Source organism: Grammomys surdaster, unplaced genomic scaffold (genome assembly GCF_004785775.1).
Source record: "Grammomys surdaster isolate TR1022 unplaced genomic scaffold, NIH_TR_1.0 149, whole genome shotgun sequence".
In the NCBI taxonomy this organism is placed as follows: domain Eukaryota; kingdom Metazoa; phylum Chordata; class Mammalia; order Rodentia; family Muridae; genus Grammomys; species Grammomys surdaster.
In genome coordinates, this window is record NW_021604607.1 from 9,183,192 (window position 1) to 9,209,687 (window position 26,496).

Genomic DNA, 26,496 nt, shown 5'->3' on the forward strand with positions numbered 1-26,496 from the left:
TACATACATACATACATACATACATACATACATACATACATACATACTTTGAATTTGAAATTTATTTCCTGCAGACCAAGTCAAGCTGAAGAAGTGAATTGGTATGCGACACGTGTGTGGCAGCATCTTGAAGCCTTTCAGTGAGGAGACCTTGTCTCTTGCTATTTCAGGGAGACCTTTCTGTGAACGGGCACTTCCTACGAGTGTGTGGTCAGCAAGCTTGTACCAGAGCTAGTGTATGTTCCTCTGTTGCTGATGTTGTAACACACCTCAAGTTCCTATTCAAGACTAAAAGAAAGGGCAGCATTAGATTTGCCATGCGAGCAAGCATCACAGCCCTTTTAAAATTCTCTGCACTAGTGCAAATATATAGTTTAAATTAGTTTATACGTGTAGTCATATTTTCTAAAAAATGAAATACAGTCTCTAAAGAATGGACACCATGGATAATAAAAACAATGCTTTCATAAGTTTTCAAATTACTTCCTAGATATATGCATTCCTATTGTGAATATGTATGTACCCTGAAAATTTAGAATTACAGAATCACTTTTTCTCTAGCTTTATCTTTATTTCACATGATTTGATAATGCTGATAAGTATGTATTAGTCAAAACACTGCTTTTCAAATTGACTGTTCTTTATTAATATACAGTTTTAGTTGTGGCCCCTCAGACACAGGTGTGGGAGAGGGAGAGGGAGAGGGAGATCTGGTTTGTGAGAAAACAAGGACTGGAATGGAATTTGTTTTTGTGGAATAAACTTTACAATTGTATATAAACCCTTAGGGGCCTAACAGACTTGAAATAACAGACTAAAGGTTTTGAATATAGATTTAACCGAGTAAACGTTTTTTCTCAAACAACTATTATTTTTTAAATATGTTTTCTAGTCATTTTTGATGTACCAAGTGAATAGAGAAGTTATGGAGTACTTTCAGGTCACAGGGCCTGTGGTGTGCTGCTCAGGCATTGCGCCATTTTCATACTGTGTCCAGGGAGAATTTTCTTCTCCTTCTCTTTACTATGCTGCTACTCCTAGAGCTTTCATTCTGACAACAGAGGAGATGAGTGACACGCGAGCTGGATCAGCTGGGCCGCAGTGGGCCACCTTCTGTGCTGCTTGTGCTGTGCTCTTCAGTGAGGGTCAGAATCTGGAGGCCTGGAACATACACAGTTTTAATTTCCGTCACCAGTTTCCAAGCTCTACCAGCAAAGATCAGGATGACTTAAGGGAATAAGGAAGGCAAACTTTAGGTGACAACAACCACCTACAAGGTACAACTGGAAAGGAGAGACAGCAAGGAACCAACCAACCGTCACTTATTTTATTTCTGTCTTCAGTCTAGTTTGTAGGGAGTGTTTCATAGATTAAATTTATTCTGTCAGCAGCCTAAGGAGTGATACATTGGTGTCGAAAGTTACTAACGAATATATGAATATTTCCATTTTTCTGTTCTTTTCTGTTGTTCGGAGCATGTATAATCTTTACAAGCATATATTTGGAGACTAAGGACTATTAACATGTCGCTTTGATTGACAGAACAATTAATCATTCATTTATGGATAGTTTTGACCTAATGTAGGGGAAATACAGTTGAAACAGTACTGTTCTAGTTTGGGAGTCAATCTGAAAAAGCATGTTTTGCCATTAAAAGAAATGGTATGTCTTAGTTTTTCTCTTCCAAATGTGTTCCTAGTCTTCAGTGAAGGGGAGTTGTAGGCAGCAGTAGCTGAGCCTGTGTCTGCAGCAGAGGAAGCTCCAGACTCTGCGGAGTCGAAGGGCATATGTAGCTTCTGTGGCATTTCTTTCCCATGGCAGTAATCTAGCCTGCAGCATCGACTTTCGGTTTTGAAATTAACCTGCAATTTAGTCTTCACCCCAAATGACAAAAATTCAAATGACTCAGTGGGGTGCCAGAAGATGCTCTGTAAACAGGGCTTGGTGCTGCACTGCAGGCTTCCCTTACTGTGGGCTCTCTTCTCGCCGTGTCAGCATCTCACAGTGAGCACTTCTGTGTACTTGCCTTTGTGTAGTTAAAAATCTTATTCTGCATAAAACAGTAATCTAATCTAGGGCAACATAACATTTGTGTGAGGGACAAAATGTAAGGCTTTTAGCAGTAAATTGTAAAAGGCTTCTCCCTTCTATGAGAACAGTTGGTGTGTGTGAGAGAATATGCTGTCCAGAGGAGTGTCTCCGAGTGTTCTGAACTGTACTTTTATCTGTATCTTGAACTGTACTTTAAAAATATATCTCATCTTCTCTCTTTTTAAAAGATATTATTTTTAGTGATTTATTTATTTTTATTTTATGCATGTTGGTGTTTTGTCTGCATGTATGTCTGTGTAAAAGTGTCATATCCCCTGGAACTGGAGTTCCTGACACCAGTGAGCTGCCATGTGGGTACTGGGAAGTGAAGCCACTACTCTTAACTGTTGAGCCATCTCTCCAGCCCCATGCTCACCCTCTCTCCCTCCCTCCCCCCTCCCTCCCCCCTCCTTCCCCCCTCCCTCCCTCCCTCCCTCCCTCCCTCCCTCTCCCTCCCTCCCTCCTTTTTCTCTCTCCCTCCCTCCCTCCCTCCCCCTCCCTCCCTCCCTCCCTCCTTCCCTCCCTCCCCCTCCCTCCTTCTTCCTCTCTCTCTCTCTCTCTCTCTCTCTCTCCATAGCCCCCCTCCAAATATTAGATGTGAGGTGTCTTACAACAAATAATTGCCCTGCAGGCAGTAGTGATTTCTCCCAGTATCTGTGTAGTGAAGTGCTTGGGCTGAGAATGAGAGGCCCAGGAACGCGCCTCCACTGCTGCCTCCACTGCTGCCATCGGCTTACTCTGTTCTTCAGGCAAAGCCACGACTCTAGAGGACTCATTGGCCCTTCCTTTAAAAAAAGAAAAGAAAAGAAAATGAAGAAGCCCAAGCAGGAGAATTGTCTCTGACATCTCTTATGGCTGTTCTGGAGCTCTTCTTCACACTGTCACTTGTCCTTTCAAAGGAAAAAAAAGTACTTTTGACCCACAAAAATACACTCTTAAGCTCTGACTTATTAAGTACTACATTTAAAGGTGCCGTGACTTAAAATGGAGCAGTCTTTCAGGTTTACCTTGTAAAGACACAGTGTTTACAACTGTGTAACTCACTGCTGGATAAGAATACCCTAGATTGAGGAGGTACTGTTTTATACAGTTGAAGCCCAGGACTCTTTCCTACTCTCCTAGTAAGGCTGTGAGTGAAAAATCCTATGATAGCATTGCTAAGTGCTTGCACATACCTGAGAGCCGAGTAAAACTTCCCAGTCTGAAACTGGATGGTCGCAAAGGTCCCTAAAGTAGTAGGGAAGAAACTGACGGCTGTAGTCCTTGCTTTTAGAACTAGCAGCTTGATACCAATTGATTATACACACTGTATGTATAATAAAGTTAGAGAATGCCTTCTTTATTTTGACCGTTCTCCCCTCCAAACACTGTTTCGGGGGCAAAGTAATAAAGACCAAGCAGGGGAAGCGCCGAACTCTTACCCGAACAGGTATGACAGAGAAGGCTTGTTCTGGGTTTTCTTCTTGAGCATAGGGGTTTTATGTCTTTGTAAGTTCAGTTGCTGACAGATTTTTTGCTCTATTGTTTCTGCGAGCGGAAACTGAATTTGATACATTTTTTTTTTCTTCATTGTCAATTTATTTTCCAAGGGATGATTTACCTGCTGCTCTTGAAGCCAGCATTGCCTGCCATGAAAAGTATAAAATATTACCCAGGATTCATGATGTCTTATGTAAGCTAATAGAGAAAGGAGAGACTGATTTAATACAGAAAGGTTAGTGACTGTCAAATCTTTTCCTTCTTATATCTTTAATCTGAATGTTGGAGATGTGAAAGGAGAAACTGTCATGCCGGGCAGTGGTGGTGCACGCCTTTAATCCCAGCACTTGGGAGGCAGAGGCAGGCAGATTTCTGAGTTCCAGGACAGCCTGGGCTACAGAGTGAGTTCCAGGACAGCCTGGGCTACACAGAGAAACTCTGTCTCGGAAAAAAAAAAAAAAAGAAAGAGTCACACTTCTAAAAGGAATTGATTCTAAGTATTGAAGATACCCCTGGTTCCTGAGTCTGTTCCTTTGGGGATATTGCCCCTCTCTTGTTCATGTGCACTCTACTCATTAGTGATGGGCCTTTGTGACACATAACTTTTATTCTTACCCTCATGGTTCTCTTTAAGCTAGTTTTCAGTATTTAATGCCATTGATATGTGCTACCACACAAGCACTCTGACTCTAAATAAGACAGAACCACAGTCTGTTACCTCCATCCATATTTGTTCTTTTTTACCTGTCTAGAATTACATGACACTGTCTTAGGTTTTCTCACGGTCTGTTCTCCTCCTCTGCTATCCAGCAATGGACTTCGTGAGCCAAGAGCAAGGGGAGATGACCATGCTCTACAATCTCTTCTTTGCTTTCCTGCAGACTGGAAACTACAAAGAGGCCAAGAAGATCATGGAGGTATGATTTTTAACTTTGCTATTCTAATGTATAGCTATTTAGACTCTTAATTAGAATACATTTAAAAAATTTAACCTTTAATTATCCTTGTTCTTATTCATGTTAATAGAATTCAGTCCCAATAATAATAGGAGGAGGGTGGCTCGGCCAGCTTTATTGAATGTAATTACAGTTCAGAAAAGGCGGTCTGGTTGTATATTGAATTTGTTTCCTCACTTTGCTAAATTCACTGTTATATATCAAAATGATATTTGCATGTTAAATCTTGAATTGTAAAACAATTAAATTAAACTGTTATTCCTGGGTGTAAAGTTGCTAATCCTCTTTGCAAAAGAATTCTTTGTTCTTAAAAGCAGTAAAATTCAATTTACTGAAGACCAGGCTCAGATTTATTTGTAATGCTTGTCTACAAGTTAATCAACCAAACAAGTACTGTCTGCAATGGTTTGGCATTTAATTTAAATTTTCTTTCTTTTCATTTTTTTTTTTTGTCCCTACTATGGTAAGCAGCTTATAGGAAATAGGTGACAAACCTGGCCTCTTTAGGATTAGTATACTTTATCTGGGCTTTACTGAAGTGTTTCTTACTGGAATTCATAAGGCAAAAGCTAATGTGAAGTCTGTCCACATGGTGGTTAATTTCATTATCAAGCAGTCCTGTGTCTAGAAGAGAATACTCTGCAGGAAGTTACCGTGGCTCAGCAGGAATGACGGGCGCCATGTCATAGAAACTTGATGAACAACTCAGAATGAGCAGCTTGTGTTGCTCCATGTCACGCTTTTCTGCTGCTTCTCTCTGCCTTTTTCTGAAAGTGTCCAGGGTTCCAGGTTGGCGCTTGGTCTCCTTATTTTCATATAACCAGAAACTCCTGGTTGTGAAACTGAAGGTGTAGATGCGGGACCCAGAACATCATTGCTGGGTCTTCAGTTTTCTTTGTCTTTTTCCAGACAACGTCTCACTATTGTAGCTCTGGCTCCTGGAACTTAAAGAGATCCGCCTGCCTCCGCCTTCCAAGTGCTGGGATTAAAGGCGCGGACCTCCATGCCTGGTTTATATCTTCAAATGTTTTAAAGGAGAGTACAGCAGTTGCGATGTAGTCCTCTTCCTGCCCGTAGAGGCTTGATTGCCACTGGTGGACCTTGAATAGAGAAGTGGACCAGGAGGGCCAGGGGGCCTGAGAGGCCTCAGACTGCAATGAGGTAGTGAGAGTAGACTCTCTGGGAGGCAGCTTCAGTGAGACAGTTCATTTTAATGGGGGACAAAGGCTATTTAAACCTTTGCGAGAAGGGGCTCTCAAGGTGAATGTCTGTCATTGGAGATACCTCATTTTCATGAGGAGGAACTCCAGGTGCTGCTGGACAGGACTTTATAAGGAGAAATGCAGCTTAACCTGCCTTCCTCCAGTAGAGCAAAGGTGGGGCACAGGGCTGCCCTGGAACATGCAGGTCTTGGGTTGTGTGGGTATCACTCCTACTCTGTCGATCTCTTGCTCTAGGCCTGCTCCCTGGCCCAACAGTGCAGGACACTGTGAAATTCAGAACTCGGTTTCTCCTTTTCTGTCTCCATACCTGTCAGTGTCTTAGGTGGTACTTGTAAAACTCCATTAATGTGTGCTGTCTAGAAAGTGGTTGAGCAGCTCTGAAGGTGGGAGCACCGTCTCCTGCTCTGTCTGTGCAGGACAGTCAGTGTCTGTGGGCCGCCGACTGAGGACATGTGTGCCCCTCCTTCTGTAGGGTAAGCAGAACCCAGTAAAAAATGCCAGAGGGACGAGAGCCAGTTTCCTTTTGGCATCTATTAAACTTTCCTAAGCTGTTTTATCTGTAAGAAGGAATGTAATATCTGTCTCTAATACTCAATCACATAATGTGTGTAAAGCAGCTTGGGCATTTCCTGGATTATGGTAAGTGAGCAATAATTTTAATTCTCTTTGCCCCTCAAAGGTAGAGATTGTTTGTCTCCTTTATTCTACATGATTTCAATGTGAACCTTAACGTGAGGTATGTGAATGTCACATAAATGGCAAGAGAAGGCTAGCTTTTAGTAGTTTAGAACTGTGCCCTCATGGATCAGTTAGGAATGACTTCAAAAACAATGCATGCATATGGAATTGTTCAGTGGACTGAAGAGGTCTGTGTAGGGAGGGGTTGAGGAGATGATTCAGTGGATAAAGTGCAGACATGAAGACCTGAGTTCATATCCCCAGCACCCATGTACAAAGCCTCTTTCTTGTGCCTGTAACTCCATATTTGGAAGGCTGAGTGAGGCAGGGGCAGCCACTCTAGCTAATCAGTGAGTTCTAGGTTCATAGAGAGACATGGTCTCAGAAAATGAGACATCTGGAGTCAGCCTCTGGCCTCCACACATAAAAGCATAGACATGTACATTTAAATCAAACACACACATACAAGCATAGGCCTGCGCACTTACACACACACACATACGTGCATACACAGAAAAAATAACTGCAGAACCACTGTAATGGCAGTGACAAGATGGTAGGTGAGAACGTCTTTAAAGGTCTGTCCCATTGATGAGACTGGAGGACAGGTCTGTTTTGTTTTTATTAATTGTTTTGTGGCTAATAGAGGTTAAGTTATGTTGAGGATTTGTAACACTTTGTTATTAAAGTTAAGGCAACAAAAGATATAAGCAAGATTAAATTTATAAATAATAAGCCCTGCTTTGTTTATCAAACGTCTGGTGTGTGTGCATACGCTATGTGCTATGTGGTCTTTTAACATAGCCTTGTATTGTATTTCTATATGAGGGTCAACTAGAGCTAGTTTTAAACATATCTTAGATATTTTTAATTTTTACAGTGAGTAGCTTTTGAAAATTTTTTTCTTTGAAGGGAAACAGAATGTGGAAGAGTGAAGTGGAGTAGGAAGAGTCTTAGGAACCAAATGAGACTCCTTGAACAGATCTGTGTGAGACATTCTACAGCAGGAAAGTGTTCACTGGCTTGAGGAGGGGGAGGTCTGAGCCTGTAGGAGAGCCATTGCTCACCTGCAGTATGGAGCAGAGGTGCCATTTAAGCAGAGATGAGCTTAGGATGCAGATAGAGGGTCCAGGAAGAAGGAAGCTCTTCCTTTGTTCTTGAAAGGACTCTTGGCAGGGTCAATTGCTTCCAGATGTTAGAAACCTTCTGGGGCAAAATAAGGAGGTGGGGCTAATTCAAAGAGTAACACATTCTGGATGTACACAGAAGGAATCTGAGTACATTATGGGGGCGGGGCAGCTGAGACAGTGAGATTAAGGAGGATCTCAGGGTTGTGGGCATAGGATTTTTTTCTTGATAATACTTAGGGTAATGACACAGAAGGTCACATGAATTAACAGGCTGACTCAGAGGTATATAGCATCTCCACCCGTGAATGGTAGACATGCCCTGGCTGTCCTCTGAAACCTCTGCTAAGGTGATTGAGAGCATCTAAGCACTTCCCATTTTGACCAATTTCTCTCCTTCCTTAACAAATACTGATCATGACTTATGGTGTCATCAGTGAGATAGGCCTTTTAACAATGTAGTGCTATCACGAAGAGTTCTGTGGAAAAGGGCTATTTCAGACTGGGTCTTCCTAAGGAATTGGTGTCTGGGGGAGGAGTAAAAGGTGAATTGGGAACTGACAACATAAAGCAATTCAGGCCAAGGAGGTCTGCAGCACAAAGACCCTAAGGAAGGACAGTGTTCCCTCTTGGTTGTGCCTCTTAGAGTAATTCCCGAACAACACAAGCAGTGTAGTATCAGCCTTGGATGTCTATGCTCTGGTGAACACCTACTCAGAGTCCATCCCTGTGCTGGGCTCCTGTCCCTCTTAGCAATGTATTCTCTACAGACTCCACTTCCAGAATATGGCACATTCTAGAATTAACTGTACCACTAAGAACATGCTACCACTCCCCTGGTTCTCTCAGGAAGGTAAAGTCTGTGAAGTGTACTCTACACCTTGTCCATTGGTCAGTCATACGCCCAGCCCTACCCCCATCTACAGAACCAAGTATAATTACAGGTCTTATTTTAAAATATGTCAACTATAAAGACTCAATTTGGATACTTACTCATCTAGTCGTTTTTGTGACCCTTCTGTACTTTTTTTTTAATCCAATGACTTTTTTCATTTGTATAGAACTGGAATTAATGGCCTCATGTATCTTCCTTAGTACTTCACTGGAATCAACTGCTCTTCATTTCCCTGCGTGAAGTTCATTAGAGGCTTCTCTAAGAATTTTAGTGATCACATTTTTCCATTGAATAAATGAAAGACATTTGATTTGCTTCTCCCTCGAGAAACATTTCCTCTTTGACGTGAGTTGTCACCTTCGCTCACGTCTTCACGTGCGTCTTCAGCTTTTGGACCATTTTCTTTAGATGGTTTCTTGGCAGTGAGTTAATGAAGACAGATATGTTTGTATAGGTGAGCCCTCCCTACCCAGCCCTTTCTGGTTCATTACACTAGAGATCTGAGTAGAAACCAGGTCTCCAAGTCAGCGTAGACTTCCTGTTTAGAGTCAAATAAGATGGTATCTCTGTAAAGAAACAAACAAAATGTTACTTCATTCCTTTAGAGTTTGAATACTTCATTTACCTTCCAGTATAATCATAATTACAGAGCATAAAATAAAATGTGTTTTGTGTGATCCACTTTATTTCAAGACTGTAAATTAAATTCAGGGAGAGATGACATATACAAACAGGAAGGCTTAAATAATGGTGTGAGATTTTACATAGCTCTTAAGGGTTTCTGTGAAGAAGTCTTCCATTTAACTTCCTCCTGAGCCCTCTAGTGGTCAGTTGTCACTCACTGCTTGGCCATGGGTCAAGAGCTGCAAAGCTCTGGAACAGATGAGCGACTGACCGTTCATCTTAACTCTTAACCTCTTTCCCTGGAACTCAAACCTGTGTCACCAGCTAGACAGTGAGACTACAGCTGGGACTCTGTCATGCTTAAGGGGCAGTCAGGTACATCTTCACATGAGCCTCATAAACAACTCTGAGAGACAGGGCAAAGAAACTGAGGTTCAGAATATAGGTTGTGGAGTCAGGGTATGGCAGCCATGAGTGAAGTTTGCAGTGAGGACAGTTCCCGTTTCCTGTGCCGTCTTCAGCAGGCCCCTATCTCCATGCCTTCTAAACACCGCACTCCAACTTTGAATTATCAAACCAACCTTCTCTTGTTTCCCTCTCCTCATCTCGTTTCCTTCATTTTATATTGATTCCGAGGTCAGTGTAGGGTCTTGTGCAGGGGGAGACTCTCATTTAGATGGCATCAGGATTAACACTAGAACTTTGGAGTCGAGTTCAGTTCTTGTTACTTTTTGTTCTTTACTTGATGAATATAAAATTTTATCCCCTTGCCTTCCTTATTAAGGCCAGAGCTCAATTCTGTATGCATTGTGCTAAAAAGCTAGTGTTGTGTCTGGCTTTCAGATGTATGTCCGTTCCCCTGACATGTAGTTGGGAGTTACCTTTAGTATTGTCTTCCATTCCCCTGATGAAGAGGCCCGTTGCTGCTGATAGTAGACTGTTGGTTTCACTTGCTCAGCAGCGCTTGCTCTTATGTACCTGATCTTTAAATGTGTGTCTGAAGGTTCTAGAGAGGGACACGGGGTAGAAGGCTCACTGAGTGCCATGGTGTCACTGTCCTAGTTTGTCTAGCCTAACTGGAGGGATACATAGTTCAAGTGGCTTCTAGGGGAGCCCAGTGCACATAATTTTGCTTTCTATTACACTAGCTAATGGAGCATATTTTATTGACATCAGGGTTTTTTTTTTTTTCCAACGTTCCATTAGTATTGGCAAGAAAAACCAAAGCAAGTAAAAATTTACTGTTTCAGTCAAATTTAAGTTTATGTGAAGGTTGAAACACAGTACAGAAATTTTCATGTTCTTTCACTTAAAAATTATTTTATATTTATCTTTATTAACATGCATAGATGTTTATTGTGCCCATAAAGTAATGTAATGAAGTTATTGAGTAATGAAAATATTTTGTTTAACTTTCTGCCTATGCAGTGGAGCCGAGTATTGCATTAGAACTGCAGAAAGCTGTGCTCTGCAATGCAGTAACTTGGGTAGAAACAAACATGGGAGTCTTTCTACCAGACTAACTATTTACCCTTGCCATCCATTAAATAAATCATATGTAGGAAAATCAGAAAGAACTAGAAGCTACCTTGTTCTTTTACTGTGCATTAGCTGGCCTTTGATGTTATATTGAATATTCCAATTAGGATTCAGTTATGTCATCCTGTGTTTCTATTGCATTTTTTTATTGCTGCTTTCAACTGCAGTATTTAAAATTCAGTAAGATGCTCAGAGGTAAGCCAGAAGCATTGTTGTTCCAGCAGCCTAGGAGATTTAGTTAATCTGACCTAGATGTTCTTTTGATGATTGAGATTTATATATGAAAACAGTTCTCAATTTCAAAATGAAACATGGGAGAAATGTAGTGTATAAGTCAGCTGTCCTGCCAGCAGCAGGAATTAATCAGCCCCAAACAGGAAGAGTTATCGTGAGTTGTGCTGTTCAGATCCTGTGGATTTGTATCTGTAATAACGTTGGAGCTTGTAAGTGAATGTAGCTCTTGCATTTTGCCATGTTCTAAAGAGGATTGTTTGTTCTTGTCCAAGGGCTTTCTGTGTACATTGATGTTAATTTCATACCCACTGTGATGTGTGTGGCAGTGTAAATAGGAGGGAATCATTGGACACAGACTAGATGTAGAGGTTAACATTTGAAAGTGTGTCTTAAGATAAGGTCCGCTCACTCTCTCTGATTTTTATACCCTAGAGTATAGATCCTTACATGGTTAAAATGAGTGCTCACAATTTCAACTCCACAGTTTTCTGCCCTGCTCCCAAAGCTACACGGTGATACTTTCTTCTCTAACATTGTGCAGCATGTTTGTTTTTAACTAGAATTTCTGGGGCGCAGAGTACAGGGGTGCACTCCTGTAGTCCAGCTAAGTACAGTACAGCCAAGGTAGGAGGACTGATTGAGCCTGGGAGTTGGAGGTCAACCAGAGCAACATAGCAGTACCCCATCTCTGAAAATACCGGAATTCCTGGGCTTTCTACATAAGCTCTGGCACTCTGGGACACGTGGCCTCATCAGCAGCAGTGGAGAGAGAGGGCAGGCACAGGGCATCCTCTAAACTGGCATGCAGCCAGGGCAGATGAGTATGTAGTTGTCTTATCATGGTGCTGTGATTGAAATGTAGTGTTCCATGGTGAAACCCTCTTACAGATGATGCAAATGCTATCATTACAGGTACAAATCCTTGGAATTATGTTGAAATGGTTTGTCTATTATTCCAGTATCCAACATTGTGAAACATGTGCTTGAAGCCAGAGTTATTGACTAAACTTTCAGAATTCCTAATTGAGCATATAACTAACATGAACCTCAGTTATTAAAAGAAACCAAGACTAAAGTAACGTTAAGTACTTAGCTAATTTTAGATACTAGGCAACACATCCACTAATGGATAGAGTACTTTTATCAAAGTATGTTTCTTCTAAAATTGAAAGCTACTGGGTTTTATTAAGATTAAGATTTGTTAGCTGGGCGGTGGTGGTGCACCCCTTTAATCCCAGCACTTGGGAGGCAGAGGCAGGTGGATTTCTGAGTTCGAGGCCAACCTGGTCTACAGAGTGAGTTCCAGGACAACCAGAACTACACAGAGAAACCCTGTCTCAAAAAAACCAAAAAAAGAAAAGAAAAAAAGAAAAGATTTGTTTATGATTCTACTTGGCAAGTTAGTAAGTTGTATGTCCTGAGTCTGTTGGGGTGTTGTAGTGAGTGAGAGGAAGGAGGGGCACTTGATCATGTGTTGTGGGAGGAGCACACGTGTGCACATAAGAGCTTATAGATTCCTGCGTTGATTTAGTTTATCTTCCTGAACTAAATAAAATGCAGTAAGTTTATTATTTAAAGATTTTTGGAATGACTTGTAAGGCCCTGTGTTTAATTTCCAATACTAAAACAAACAAACAAACAAAAGACCATAAAACAGAAAGACTATTGAATGAATATTGAACTGGGAAGCAGCACCTTGGAATAATCTTAAGTCTTCTAGATAAGTGTTGAATATGAATTCTGTTGGGTGCTTGGATCTAACCTCATTAAATGTCTGTGATAACTGTGGGTCACATTATAAGGGTTTTGTTGTTGTTTGTTTGTTTGTTTTTTAGTTTTGGGTTTTTTGGGGTTTTTTTGCTTTTTGTTTTTTAGCACATAATGTGTGGCAGCAATTTCATTAGAGGGAATATACTATCTTCAGGGGTGAATTGAGCTGAGTCTTATGTGTTGTGTGGTGGTTCTGTTTTATAGACTCCAGGAATTAGAGCTCGGCCTACAAGACTTCAGTGGTTTTGTGATAGATGCATTGCTAATAATCAGGTTGGTATTTGATCTCTGATGTCTGAAACACCTAACACTTGGAACATGTATCATAAGCATTGGGGAGTTTATAAGAGGACCTTGTAGACGCACTGTTCCCTCAGTGTTTCTCCAAATAAAAACCAGCCTGTTTTATGGCCCTGGGGTACATTAGAAGTTGTAAGAGTGTCAGCCTAGGCCCTGGAGGTTTTTGCCTGCCCTTCCTCTACTGCTGTGACCAGGGTGGCCGTGAGTGTGTTGTGTGGAGAGTGTGCGGCGTGTGGTGTCGGGAGGAATGCCTTCTCTCAGCTCACTCCATCTGTTCGCAGCATGCAGAAGCAAAGTCCAGGGATAAGGACTCACCTGTGTGCTCTGGGCTGTTCTGCCTCAGAATCTGTGTCCCCAAGGTGCTCTTGGAAGATTCTTGTCATCGCTTAATCACTCACGCTGTGGGTGCTTTGCTTTGTAAAGTCCTGTTACTGTAGTAAAATATTCACAGCATAATGATTTGCAGTTCTAACTACTTGTACACGTGCAGCTCCATGGGCTAGGTAGGCTCACCCTGCTGTAAAATACACTTCTTACACAGTGTAATCAGTCTGTTAATCTTTTTAAGGTTGAAACTCTTGAAAAGTTAGTAGAGCTGACCGAGAAGCTGTTTGAATGCGACAGAGACCAGATGTACTACAACTTACTGAAACTATACAGTAAGTAATGCGCTCCGCCTACTTGCACTCCCCTCTACAGAGGCCACAGCAGGGAAGGAGTGCGGGGCTTGGAAGAAGTCTAGGGATTGTCAAATGTGGGGTCTTTAACAGAGGCCAAAGGGACGACTAGCTGAGCCTTCTGTGGAGCATTACACTGTATCATTAGCTGCTGTGTGATGTCTACAAAGCTGACATCCTTACTGCAGTCATGAGAGGTGAACTGGTCTGTGCTCGTCATGTGCTTGCCATGCTCCTGGAGCCCACGCCTGCATGTGACACCTGTGTCACAGGTCTGCTGTACTCATCCATGCCTACCAAGCCTAAGACCTCTGTGCACCCTGACACGTCCTACATGTGTGAGCAAGGGATGGGGCAGACACTGGGATTGGGAAGTCTGTATGAAAAGCAAGATATCTTTTTGATAATTTTTAATTCTTGAAAATAAGGACATTCTAACAAAATGTAACATGCCATGATGCTGTCTGGCCATGCGGAGAGCTAAGTAGAGCTGGGGTTAAGTGGTGTCTTGAATGTGAGTCCAATCAGTTCATAAAACGATTGTACTTCTCTTTAGGGTTTCATGAACTGTGTAGGAAGCTATTGGCTCACACTGTGTTGTTCTGCACTGGGCCTAAGAGACCAGACTCAAACTGATGGTCCATGCTACCAAACCACCTGATTTCTTCTTTTCCCTCTAAAAAACTGGCACACACAAATGTGGAGAGGAGGAGGACGGGCAGTGGGCCTGCGGTGTGAGGTTGTCCTCTGCTTTAACCTTCATGACGGAGGTTTGACATGCCGCTCTGAGCTCTCTTTTCTTTTGGTGGGTTTGTGTATGCGTGGTTCTTTTCTGTCTGTAAGCCAACCTGCATTCATGTTTAACACATACAAAAATGTTTTCTAAGTCTTTTAAGCCGACTCAGAAAGAAGAACTCAGAGCCATAGAACTTAACAGGATTTTTTGAGAAGCTTTTTCTTTTCTCTTCTGTTTTGTGTCCATCCTGAGTTAGTTTCCTCAGTCTCACCTATAGTGGCTAATTATAACATACTCGTAGGTGGATCTTGTAGGAACGTGTGCATCTGTGTAAAAGCTATCATTTAATATGATCATGTTACATTTTTTATTCAGGTACATATTACAATATTTGTCCCCATTTTAATCATCTGTAAGTACTAATAAACTGCTTAGGTGTCTTAGAATTTGTTTTTATTTTTTTTAATTTTTAAAGATTTTATTTATGTACATGAGTACACTGTAGCTGTCTTCAGACACACCAGAAGAAGGCATCAGATCCCATTACAGATGGTTATGAGCCACCATGTGGTTGCTGGGGATTGAACTCAGCACCTCAGGAAGAAGAGTCAGTGCTCTTAACTGCTGAGCCATCTCTCCCGTGATCCTGTTTCTGTGAATAGATTTTAGTTTTCCATGTACCTAATCTGGGTTCTCACCCTTAATTTCCACTTGACTGAGTTCTCATGCTGGGGATTTCATTCTTAGAAGCAAATTATGCTGAGGTCTGTTTACACAGCTGATGCAGGTACATGTTCTTGTGACAGTGTGTAGCCAGTGATGGTTGGTTCCCTTTTTGCTTTATAGTTAGAGATGGCTCTGTCTCCATGTGTCTTGTCATGGCAGCTTCCCGTCATCACACAGTGAATAAATACAATAATGACTCTCTGGAACATGTTTCAGTGGAAGCTTCCTTCATGTTAGTATTGGCACCAAATCAGACAGTCTCTGACGTAACGATCCTTCAGGCCGTACGCGAACTCTTTTCTTTTTCTTTTGCTATTATATTCAAACAAGTCTCAATGTGTAACCTTGGCTTCCCTGAAACTGCAGAGTGGCCTTTGACAGCTCTGCCTCTTGAGTACTGGGATCAGAGACTTGCACCAACCAAGCCCAGCCTTACTGCCTTCATATATAAAAAGTAGATGTTCATTTATCCTTAGTGCTAAAACACAACCACCTTTGATTTATTATTTTGCATTAAAAATGCCTCAATGGTAGCTTTTTTAATTTTACAGCCCTAATGTTTTAGTCTACTTCAAGTTATGTTTTTTTCTTCCAGCGCATATAGGCATATTTCATGCTGTATGGCCATTCTCTCTTCCACTATTACACTAGTAAAGTGGGTATATTCTAAACACTAAGAATTCACTCAGCATAAGAGTTTGCTGTCTGAGTGTGAAACTGTCACAGTGTGTTCCATGCATAGAACCCCCTGCTCAGAGGTGTCCGTGGCAGCTGTCACTTACTGCACTGTGGTTTGGTTGTTTTGAATTCTACACTGAGTACCCTGTAGTCTGTGACTTTTTCTTTTTTAAGCTAATGATATGAAACAACTAGTAAAGTTCTGGTGCTCTTGAAACCTCCAGAATTGGTGATTTTTTTTCTTAATGAATTTATAGGTTTTAAAAACAGTTTTGTTTTAGTTATTTTTGATACTCAAATTATCCAATCTTTGGCCAGCAGGAGCCTCTTTTTTTTAGCTCATGTGCCATCTGACCTACATTCAGGCTGATGGTACATGATTCCTGCCCTAGACCTAAGGTCTTCATTTGATAAAGAGTGGCCCTTAGAAACAGGAACTGCAGGTGGAGGAGTTGGAAGTAGCTCAGTTCTGTCAGCAGTACTGGACCAATTGTTGGCCTTAAAGGTAAAACCCAGGATTAGAGTTCTTCACCACCTAGTTTGGTGCCTTAGAAACACCCAGGCCCCCAGGAATGTGGCCCCACAGCTTCATCTATTCTCAGAAAGTTCTGGAAGAACAGCAAGCCCTGTCAGTCGGGCATCTCTCCAGCACCCCCACAACAACCTCCTCTCATTTTTATTTTGTTATTGTTTTTGTCTTTTGAGACAGAGTCTGTCTGTGTAGCCCTACCTGTCCTGGAACTCACTCTGTAGACCAGTCTGGCCTTGAACTCAGAGATCTGCCTGCCTCTGCCTCCCAGACACTGAGATTAAAGATGGCTACCACTAGCTCAGGGTCCAGCTAAGTCATTTTGCCTTTCTAACAAGGATAAAGTTACCTTATAATGGCTCTTGGTTTTTCGAGAATATAGCTGTAAATCGTCCACTCAGCTTTTCCCATCGCTTAGAGTACGTGTGTGGGTTTTAAAGTGAGCCATGGCTCCAGAACACTGTACTGTCCCCTTGGGGCCTGGAAGCCATCCTTGTGTTGCCCAATGTGCAGGTTATCTCACCACACAAGAACTGCTTCAGATGTTTCCTTCCACTCAGTAAAGATTCTTGGGCTTGGATTATTTTTGTAATCAAGCTTTATATTTTAAAATATTGATAATACTTAGGTTTTACATTGTAGGAGGACATTTTAATAAAGGTAAGGTATGATAACTTATAAGAATATTGCTTTTGGGTTGGGCATGATGGTACTCACCTTTAATCTCAGCACTTGGGAGGCAGAAGTAGGCAGATCTCTGAGTTCAAGGCCAGCCTATAGAGAAAGTTCCAAGACAGCCAATGCTATTACCCAAAAAAACCCTGTCTTGACCCCACTTTGAACTTTAGTTTCTACTACTTAAAATGAGGGTTGTAACCTGTGTTTGGTAGGGAAATTGTCCTCCTCACCTTGTACCCTTTTTCCTTATTGCTGATTTCTCACTCAGTGTGACTGTGCTTCACTTTTTGGTCTTTAAACTTTATATTTCTAGTAGTCATTAGTTGTCAGAAAACTGAGAGACATTTCATTTTGGAGAGACAGATTCTAGGGAAGTCCCACTGATGTCAGTAGTGAGAGACAGAGTCTAAGACAGTTCCACCAATGTTAGTAGTGACACGTTTCCTCTAGATACTGAGAAATAGAAATATTCACGCTCTCTGGATGTTGTTCATCTCTCTAAAATATCCCTTGCACACACATTTGCAAATTAAAACAGAAAAACATCTCAAGTAGCACAGCCCTTGTTATTTGTGAACACTGGGTATCATCACAGAGAAGAAAGTAGTTAGGTTATTGGTACAAATAATCTACCTGTTTCCTTTACAGGAGATTTCTTGCTTCCTTAAGACTTAGTCAGTAGTGTTATCTGTTGCCACAAGGAATGTGGAACTCTGGGAGGCAGCAGGTGAAGTGCAGACTCTCCTCACCCAAGTCAAAGTATCTGGGAAGTTATCAGTTGTAAGAAAAAAGCCGTGCATCAGAACATTCTCAGACATGTTAGAATCAGAGGTATTCACAAGGCAGTGCACATGTATTCATCATCTCTGCAAACACTAGAAAGGGTGTGTGTTACTTGTTTTCTGATTTTGATTTTCACATTGGACAATTTTTCAGTTACTTTAAAAACAGCCTTTTTATCAACATGGTTTTCAAAGCTTTGGATAAAAGCTTGGAGGTGGTTTGTTACTGGTTTTGCTTTTGTTTAGTTTGTTTGGCAGAGAAAGTGGCTCATAATTAAAAAGATACACAGAGAAGTCTTCCTCGCCTCTGAGCTACAGTCACTAATGTTCCCTCTCCATAACAACAGCGTTGGGAATAGTGTGTATTTAAACATGGAGTAAGAATGTCCTCAGGCTTGACCAGCTCTGCTGGGCAGACTCACTGAGTCTTGACTGATCACACTCTAGAGATAAGCGGTGACTGGCAGAGAGCGGACGCTGTCTGGAATAAAGTGCAAGAAGAGAACATTGTCCCTCGAGAGCGGACACTGCGGTTGTTAGCTGAGATCCTGAAAACCAGCAACCAGGAGGTTCCTTTCGACGTTCCCGAGGTAACTTGTCGTTAGCGGAAGCCTAACAGACTTTTCTAGAACCTAGCTTAGCTCAGTTTTATACTGCAGAGGTTGCTGGGTTTAACAAGTTTTGTTGAACTGAGTAATTTTGTTTTAAAGTTGTGCTTTGGAGATGACAGGCCTTCCCTGCGTTCATCCTCACCGACGTCAGGAGACGACAGTACTGAGAAGGCGTTGCTGTCTGCCTGCAGACTCAAGAATAATAAAAGTGAGCCGCCATGGGGCCTCGGGAGGGTGGGCGTGGCCACGCACACACATGTATACAGCTTATCAACACAGTAGAGATGGTACTGAGTAATGTGTTAGTTACAGTGTTATAGTTTATAAAGCAGTGTGCTGACATTCTGAGATGTGAGTAGTTAAGGATGAAACAAGAGCAAAGGAACGCCGTGGGGCCAGATGTGAGGAGTAGTTGTTAGATGCTGGGCTGTGGTGGCCTCTGCCTTTAGTCCTAGCACAAGGGAGGTGAGGCAGGCCGAGCCAAAGGAGTTCGAGGCCAGCCTGGTCTATCTTGTGAGTTCTGGAACAGCCAGGGCTACACAAAGAAACTCTGTTTCAAAAAAATAAACAGAAGTCAGGCAAGTGTACCAAGACTGAGTGAGCACAAACCCCACTAATCTCAAGAACAGGAGTGGGACCACTCCCTGCCTGCCTCTGTCTGCTCTGGAACATGTAACCAGGATACCCCACTGGGCAGACCAAGGCAATCAGTCAGGTAACATAGAAACCTGGAGTTTTTCATGCTAATAAGGTATGTAGATAAGGCCCTGAGTGCCACCTCCCCTCCTTGGCTCTGCCTTTCCCTCCTGCCGGGTGCTCCAGGGGGGATGCCCAGAGGGAAAGTGCAGACCTCTGTTCCCAACTCCTACCAGTGCCTAGGCACACAGGAGACTGGGAACCACAGCCATCATCCCAGACCCCACTGTTTCCCACCTTGGAGAACACAGACTGAGGACCCCCTTTACAGGATTTGTTCTGCCTCCCTTGGGTTGTGCCATGGTGCTCTGGGCACCCTAGCAGCTAGGCAAACACAGCCCAGCAGTAATTGTTAGGTACATTTGTGCATTTGGGAAGCTGAGTTTATGATAATGGTCTTGGTTGGTTGGTTGATTGGTATCTCTTTTTTAAATAGGGTCTCACTATGTAGCACAGGCTCATCTTAGATTCAACCACTCTCCCCACTCCATCCCCCGCGCCCCCCCCCCCAGCTCAGGACAAGTCCTAGGATTATAGATATGCACCATTATGCCTAGCTCATATGCTACCTTTTTAAAAGTTGTTTTTAATTAAATTAAAACATTTAACTAAGTGATTAAATGTTATATAGTCATTCAGCTAATTGTTTTAGCCTAATATTGATTTTGTATGTCTCAAGATTCAAGCACTTAGCAAAATATAAATGCTTTGAAAATTCAGTGCTTACAGTAGTAGTAGTATTTGTTGGGTAGTTGTGGTTAATGGATTTATAACATGGAAGTACTCACATAAGGTTGACATAATAGTGAATACAACTTCTGTGGTATCAGAAAATAACCAATAATATTTCCTACTTTTGTTTTATTAATTTCCAATATTCAAATGGTACAGAGCCCTCATTCAACAACAAACTATGTGACCAAAAGGGACAATAAGAACATGCTCATGAAACATCTGCAGTTAGATGCAGAGAGTCACACACCCACTGCTGGTGATGGCCTGAAAGAAGGACAGGCCTGTTGGAGACACTGGTGAGCTGAGACTATGAGAGAGAGAAGACAGGAAGACTAGGGCTGTGGTTCAAGTTCATGATATATGAAAGAGTAAGGGGGGCGCTTTCAATGATAAATATAGTGGCTTGTCGGTATCTGTCAACATAGCCATTAACTGATAGAACTCTTTCTTTAGTGTCTTGTGTTTTTCTAACTTGTATTAGTGCCTGGTTCATGTAGGCATTAACAAAAGTCTGATACAGGGCAGTTACTCATGTGATCACTAAAAGGGACTGTGCTTTAGAAAGCTTATTTAACATCCAATTAGCTTGCATGACTATTACGTTCATTCACACAGTCTCAACTAAGGTACAACTAATATAAATATTCTTGTACCTTATCTTTTTAATTTCCAGTTTTAAGTGTGATTTGGACATTGCCACTTGAGTGTCATTGAGGTGATAATGCAAACTTCCCTAACGTATACACATAATCACAACTATTTCTGTCTGTTCAGACGTTTCTAGAGTATTCTTGTGGTCATTAACACTGTGTGTATCTCTTTCATCCCTCGACTTTCTTTCCAACTGAGTTATATTCATAGAGGGCCGTCTGTGGTAAATAGCTTTTACTTATCTCTGTTGTGATGTGTTTACACACACAAGTGGATTGTAGTTCCAGTTGGCTCTTTATACGCAAGCAGTTTTATTTCAGAAAAGTAAGTGACTGAAAAGTGTAGGTACTTCTCTTTTGGTAACATCCTTTCATTCACTGACAGTTATTGTGAACAAGTGAAATAAAACTGTTAATCAGTCAAACAAATGTTGCCTAGTTTACTTGTTAGGTATCTGTATATTTGAAAATTGTATGTTTTTGTATAAGTCCTGTCGTAGCCAAATAATTTGATCTTCTAATTTTAGAATTATAGGCTATATTCACTTTAATGCTATTGTGTTGAAATGTTAACCATTGTAACCACCCACTTATAGATTAAAGATAGCTTGAAAGTGAATCTTTTGCGCCCCTCAATCTAAATTATACCTCTGGTTTATTTGGACTTTAACACATATTTTACAATTTATTTTGCAATCTTTTGAATTCAGAAGAGCTGATTTTCATTTTTGTTAGGAAGAACATAATTTATTGACCGAAAGCAAGTATAAAAAATAATTTGGAAAAGAAACCCTTTCAGACACTTTTCTTTTCAATGGTTTGTCTTGGGAATTTGAAGAATGCTGGTGTGGTCAGTGCCCATCTCTAAGGATTGGGAACAGTGGATAGATATATATTTTGGGATTTTTTTTGTTTTGCTAGTTCAAAATAATATTGTCTCCCTTTTTTATTTTTTTTCTCTCTTATAGGTGCATATAATATCTTCCTTACAGCGGAAAAGCAAAACATTGTATTTAGCAGTGAAACTTACAGAACCTTGATACCCTTACTGCTGAGTAAGGACGACTTCACACAAGCAATGCACGTGAAAGATTTGTGAGTATCTGTTCATCTGTGAAAACTCTCACTTTAAAGGAATACTAGCTGAAGTGTCTCTGCTGCCCAGAAAAGTAACATTAAAAGTTGCTTAATTTTATGATTTGTTTGTTTAAAGCAGGGCTCACTGTTTTGCAGGCTGGCCTCAAAGTTGTAGCCATCCTCTGCCTCTTGAGTGCTGGGATAACAGGCATGTTTGCCACCATGCCTGGTCCCTGTGTATGTTTTGACACCAACAGTCACATCCAAACCCTGAACTTATTTAGTGTACTCTGCCTGACTTGTGCATTTTTCAGTTGTGAATTGAATAATCTACCCCTGGACCTTATATACACCTCAATTAGTGCCTTAAACATTTTTTAAAATGGTATCCTGTTAGCTCTAACCCCTGTGGTGTAGGATGTGGATTTACTTTTTCAGATCATTGTGGAGCTCTGTCTTACTCGACATAACCAAAGGTGATCTGAGATGAGTAGTTTTTCCAGACAGGGAGGCAGAGTATAGAATAGAATTCCATGTTGAGGAATACAAGAGGGAACTTAAACTGTTAAGAAAGAAAAAATGTAAAAAGTCAGAAACCAGTTAATCCTGAGAGTTGGTCACAAATCCTCTAAAGATTTCTCCAAAGTAAAATGTAACAGTCTTTATCTTGGGGCTGTGGAGGTGACTCAGTGGGTCAAGTCCTTGCTCTCCAAACATGAGGACAAGGGTTTAGATCCCCAGAACCCACATTAAGGCTGGGCAAGCTGACCAGATATACAGTCCAGCTGTAACTGATGGACTTAAAAGTTCAACAAGAGACCCTGCTTCAGTAAGTGAGCTGCAGAGCCATGGAGGAAAATACCAGATGTTGACTTTGGTTTTACTCATGGACGCACACTCATGCATATCTGTATGCATATACAGACACACACTCATGCATACCACATCACACTCAAAACTCCTTGATTGGGCTTGTGCATGCTAAGCCCTGCCTGCATCCCTGAGCCATCTTCCCAGAGCCCACTGCTAAGGTTCTGACTCAGAGTGACCCAGGGTTGTCCATTTTACAAAGATCCCAGATAACAAATAAGTCATGAGCCTCAGACTCTTTGAAAGCATTCCCTCATGGCCACTTGTACTATATATCTTGTGTGTTTCATGACACCCTGCTTCCTAGGGCATTCAGTGCTATGCATACCTCTCAAAGAAGACTACGGACCTAGCATAGTTTCAAACTGTAGGTGCCACTATTAAGTGGGTCAGAATGAACCATTTTTTAAATGAAATAGCCTGGAAAATACCAGAGTGCTTCAAGTAATTAAAGGCCATGTCATGGAGTATTGATTTCCATTGAGTGTGTTTGTATATGGATTTGCTCAAGTATCACTACTGTAAAAGACATTTCTGGAATTCTGCCGCTGGTCTTGATCTGAGACAGAGCTGACCTGAGTGGTTAGAAGCATAGCTTTTTTATTCTCCTTTCACCACAACCTGGAAAATACAGGCTTATATTCTTTTTTTCCTCTCAACAATATGATTGACATATTAAAAGATACATATTTAATGTATACATCTCATTAACTTTGGGGATAAGTGTATACCAGTGAAACCACCGCCAGCACCAAGGCCGTAAACATATCCATCACCATCCAGAGTTTCCTCCCACCGTCTTTATCATCAGCGTTGCTATCATTGTTGGGTTCTGAGTGTGTGTAATTACACTGATAGTGTACCCTCTCAGCAGCAGCATTAGCTTTAGGCATAGCTAGGTAGGACTCTAGAGCTTACTTGTCTCGCTGCTATTCCACGGGCTTCATCTCCACAGTTCCTCTCTTCCCTGGCAACCTCTGTCTGCTCTCTGCTTCTCAGTTGGATTTTAGACTCCACAGATAGATGAGACTCCCTGTACACTTCACAGTACTTAAACTCCAGCTGTAATGGCCTACAAGGATCCTTCCATAGCTGCCTTCCCCATGTAGCTATGTGGACCCCAGACGATCCAGGATCCAAAGCCTTCAACGGGGGATTGGTTATATGGCAACTTGACACGAGCTAGAATTGTCAGAGAGGAAGTCACCTCAGTTGAGGAAATGCCTCCATGAGATCCAGCTGTAAGGCATTTTCTCAGTGATTAGTGGGGCCAGGCCCAGCCCATAGTGGGTGGTATCATCCTTGGGCTGATGGTCCTGGGTTCTATAAGAAAGCAGGGTGAGCAAGCCATGTGAGCAAGCCAGTAAACAGCACTCCTCCATGGCCTCTGCATCAGCTCCTGCCTCCAGGTTCCTGTCCCTGCTTTGAGTTCCTGCTCTGACTTCCTTCAGTGATGAACAGTGATGTGAAAGTGTAATCCAAATAAACCCTTTCCTCCTCAACTTTTTGGTTATGGAGTTTCATCGCAGTAATAGAAACCTACGACAGGCTTTAATTTGAGCCGTTAAAATGTTTTTCATTATCATTTCAGTATTCTGTAACTTGAAGCCTATGTTGGGTACCTTTCTTGAAAAAGTCCAGGTAGTGGCCCATATCTTTAATCCTAGTATTCAGAAGGCAGAAGCAAGTGGATATCTGTGAGTTCAAGGCCAGCTTGGTCTACACAGTAAATTCCAGGGCAGTTCCTGGATTGGAACTATTTGAATTATCCAACTAATTGTGTTATTGAAAGTATGTCATGTTAACTTCTTTGGATTCATTCCTGGCTGTCTCTCCCCCTCTCAGTTCTATATCAGTATCAGAGTGAAAAATACTTGTTGATTGTGCTAGCAAGGTAGTTCATTCAGTGGGTAAAGGCACTAGCCGCCAAGGCTGACAACCTGAGTTTGATTCCCTAAGACCCCCTTGCTGGAAGGAAAGAACTGACTCCAGCAAGTTGTCCTTTGACCTCCTTATATTACAATATACATACACGTGCCCACATACGTGCTCGCGCACACACACACATGTATAAAAATCATTTTTCAAGAGCAATGATTGGTGTGTAGAGGCTACTTGATTTTATTGTGGTGACCACCATGTGGGCTCCCGTAGCCTGCAACAGTCATTTGCTCTGGTGTTCCTGCTGTCTAGCCAGGACACTGGCATCAGCCATCCTGAGTCTCTGGAGGTTTTCTTAGGGAGTCTTCCTTGCCCTATCTGCCTTCCTGTTTCTTTCTGCCTAGAAACGGTGTTAAGTCTGTCCCTGACTGCTTTCACAGGGCTGACCAGGTTTTTTTTATTCAAGGTGACATATGTTTTACCTATGTAAACATATGTATTATGTAACCACAAGCCATAGTCCGTTCATTGCTCTGAAAATAATGGAAGCTTCCTTAAAAGACCGTCCTTCTTAGTTAGAAAGATTCTGTCTGCAGCGAAGGCAAGACGTAAGATGTAAACCCTTCTTCTCCATAATTTTTTCTTTATTTTGACAGTTTCAAAACTGAAACCCTGGAATTGTATGCCACCCTCTTAAGTAGCCACCAGCCTGGGTGTGACTTTAAACTGTATAAAATGAAATATAATAATTAAATTACATATTTCCCATGACTAGTGGCTAACCCCATTGGACAGCACAAAAAGGCTATTCCCTTTATCACAGAAAGTTCATTTTGGTAACTAAGAAATAAAACTAAAAATTAGGAACCAAAATTAAATTTCTTGATGTTGTATAAATGATCCCAAAGGTTTCTCTGAGTAACTTCATACTTTTTCTCTCTTTGCCATTAGAATACATTTTCTACTTTTGGATTGATAAGGGAAATGTTCTTCCTGATACTAATCTCTGCTTTCATATTTGAAACAAATACAGGGAGTTCTTTGAAGAGTATTTAAATGATGTTATGAAGTTTTCAAAGGCTTATGGCTTATTCTTGTTTGTTAAGAAACATGATTTACTATCTCATGGTTTCAGATGGCTTTTGGGGTTGGTATTATTTTGAGGTTTGGTGGTGGTTTGGTTTGGACACTGTCTCACTGTGTTGCCATTGCTGGCCTGTTAGGTATTCTCTCTACAGACCAGGATTAATAGCTAGTTTTAGACTATAAATAATATTCATATTCTGTGTGTGTGTGTGTGTTAAAGACAGTGTTTCTCTGTTTAGCCCTGACTGCCCTGAAACTAGCTCTGTAGACCAGGCTGGCCTCAAACTCAGAGGTCCACCTGCCTCTGCCTCCTGAGCGCTGGGGTGACATGCTCCACTGCCACCCAGCCCAAGTAATGTTCTTGAATGAATATGGTATACTACAAATAATAATAATAATAATAATGATGATGATGGTGTGGGAAGTGAGATTGTAATAGTGCCTGAGTCTTATTCATGCTACAGGTTGGGAAAGCGGGTCCTTTAAGCAATTGGTATCACATAAGAGTCATTGACTTAGAAGCTTTGACAAATGAACAAGGGGAAAGTCAAACTGAGCAGCAGCTACGGGTCAGGAGAAATGGGGGCTCCTGTGTGGGGACTGAAGAGTGGCTGAGAGCACGCTCGCCGTGCGCTGTCTGGCTGATGTTCACGGGTTCTTAAGAACAGTGGTCCTGCCGGTCTTGTCCTCTGCTCAGGGCTGCCCGCTTTACTTTGTGCTGGCAGCCATGGAGGATTGACAGTAAGGTCACAGCTGAGCTGATACGGCAGCCCTTGTTCTTCCTGACCTCTTAGTGTTTCCTAATCGGAAGTCAGCTTTGGGGCATTAGAGATGCTAACATTTCATCACAAGACATGGACAAACAGTGCAGCAAACAGAGTGCTTCCAGTTAAACTTGAGGATTTTTGTCTGTTTGTCTCATCTGGTTTTAGTTATTCCTATAGGATTTGGTACTTAAGTAAAGCTATTTTTTGCTTTTGAGTTTTAGTTAGGAAGTTCGTTTTTAAGTCTGTGGTCATGTGAAATTTTAAATTTTAGTATAACAATGGTTTTGGTTCTGTGCTCTGTTTAAAACCTTTAAAAACTGTATCTAGATGACATAAATTTGAAAATTAATCAACCAAATGATATGGTGTTAGTAATATGCGTTAGTTTATATGTAAAGTAT

General features: G+C 41.5%; 1 protein-coding gene across 1 annotated transcript in view; it reads left to right on the forward strand.

The window, feature by feature from the left end:
* The window catches only part of Lrpprc (leucine rich pentatricopeptide repeat containing), an 86,913-nt gene that overhangs the window by 48,416 nt on the left and 12,001 nt on the right, over window positions 1–26,496 (forward strand). Inside the window, exons 24-30 of the mRNA XM_028765119.1 lie at window positions 3,681–3,805; window positions 4,381–4,487; window positions 12,821–12,889; window positions 13,485–13,575; window positions 18,170–18,312; window positions 18,433–18,541; window positions 21,383–21,509. Of these exons, the coding sequence (XP_028620952.1) occupies window positions 3,681–3,805; window positions 4,381–4,487; window positions 12,821–12,889; window positions 13,485–13,575; window positions 18,170–18,312; window positions 18,433–18,541; window positions 21,383–21,509 (771 nt within the window). The remainder of the gene's footprint in view (window positions 1–3,680; window positions 3,806–4,380; window positions 4,488–12,820; window positions 12,890–13,484; window positions 13,576–18,169; window positions 18,313–18,432; window positions 18,542–21,382; window positions 21,510–26,496) is intronic.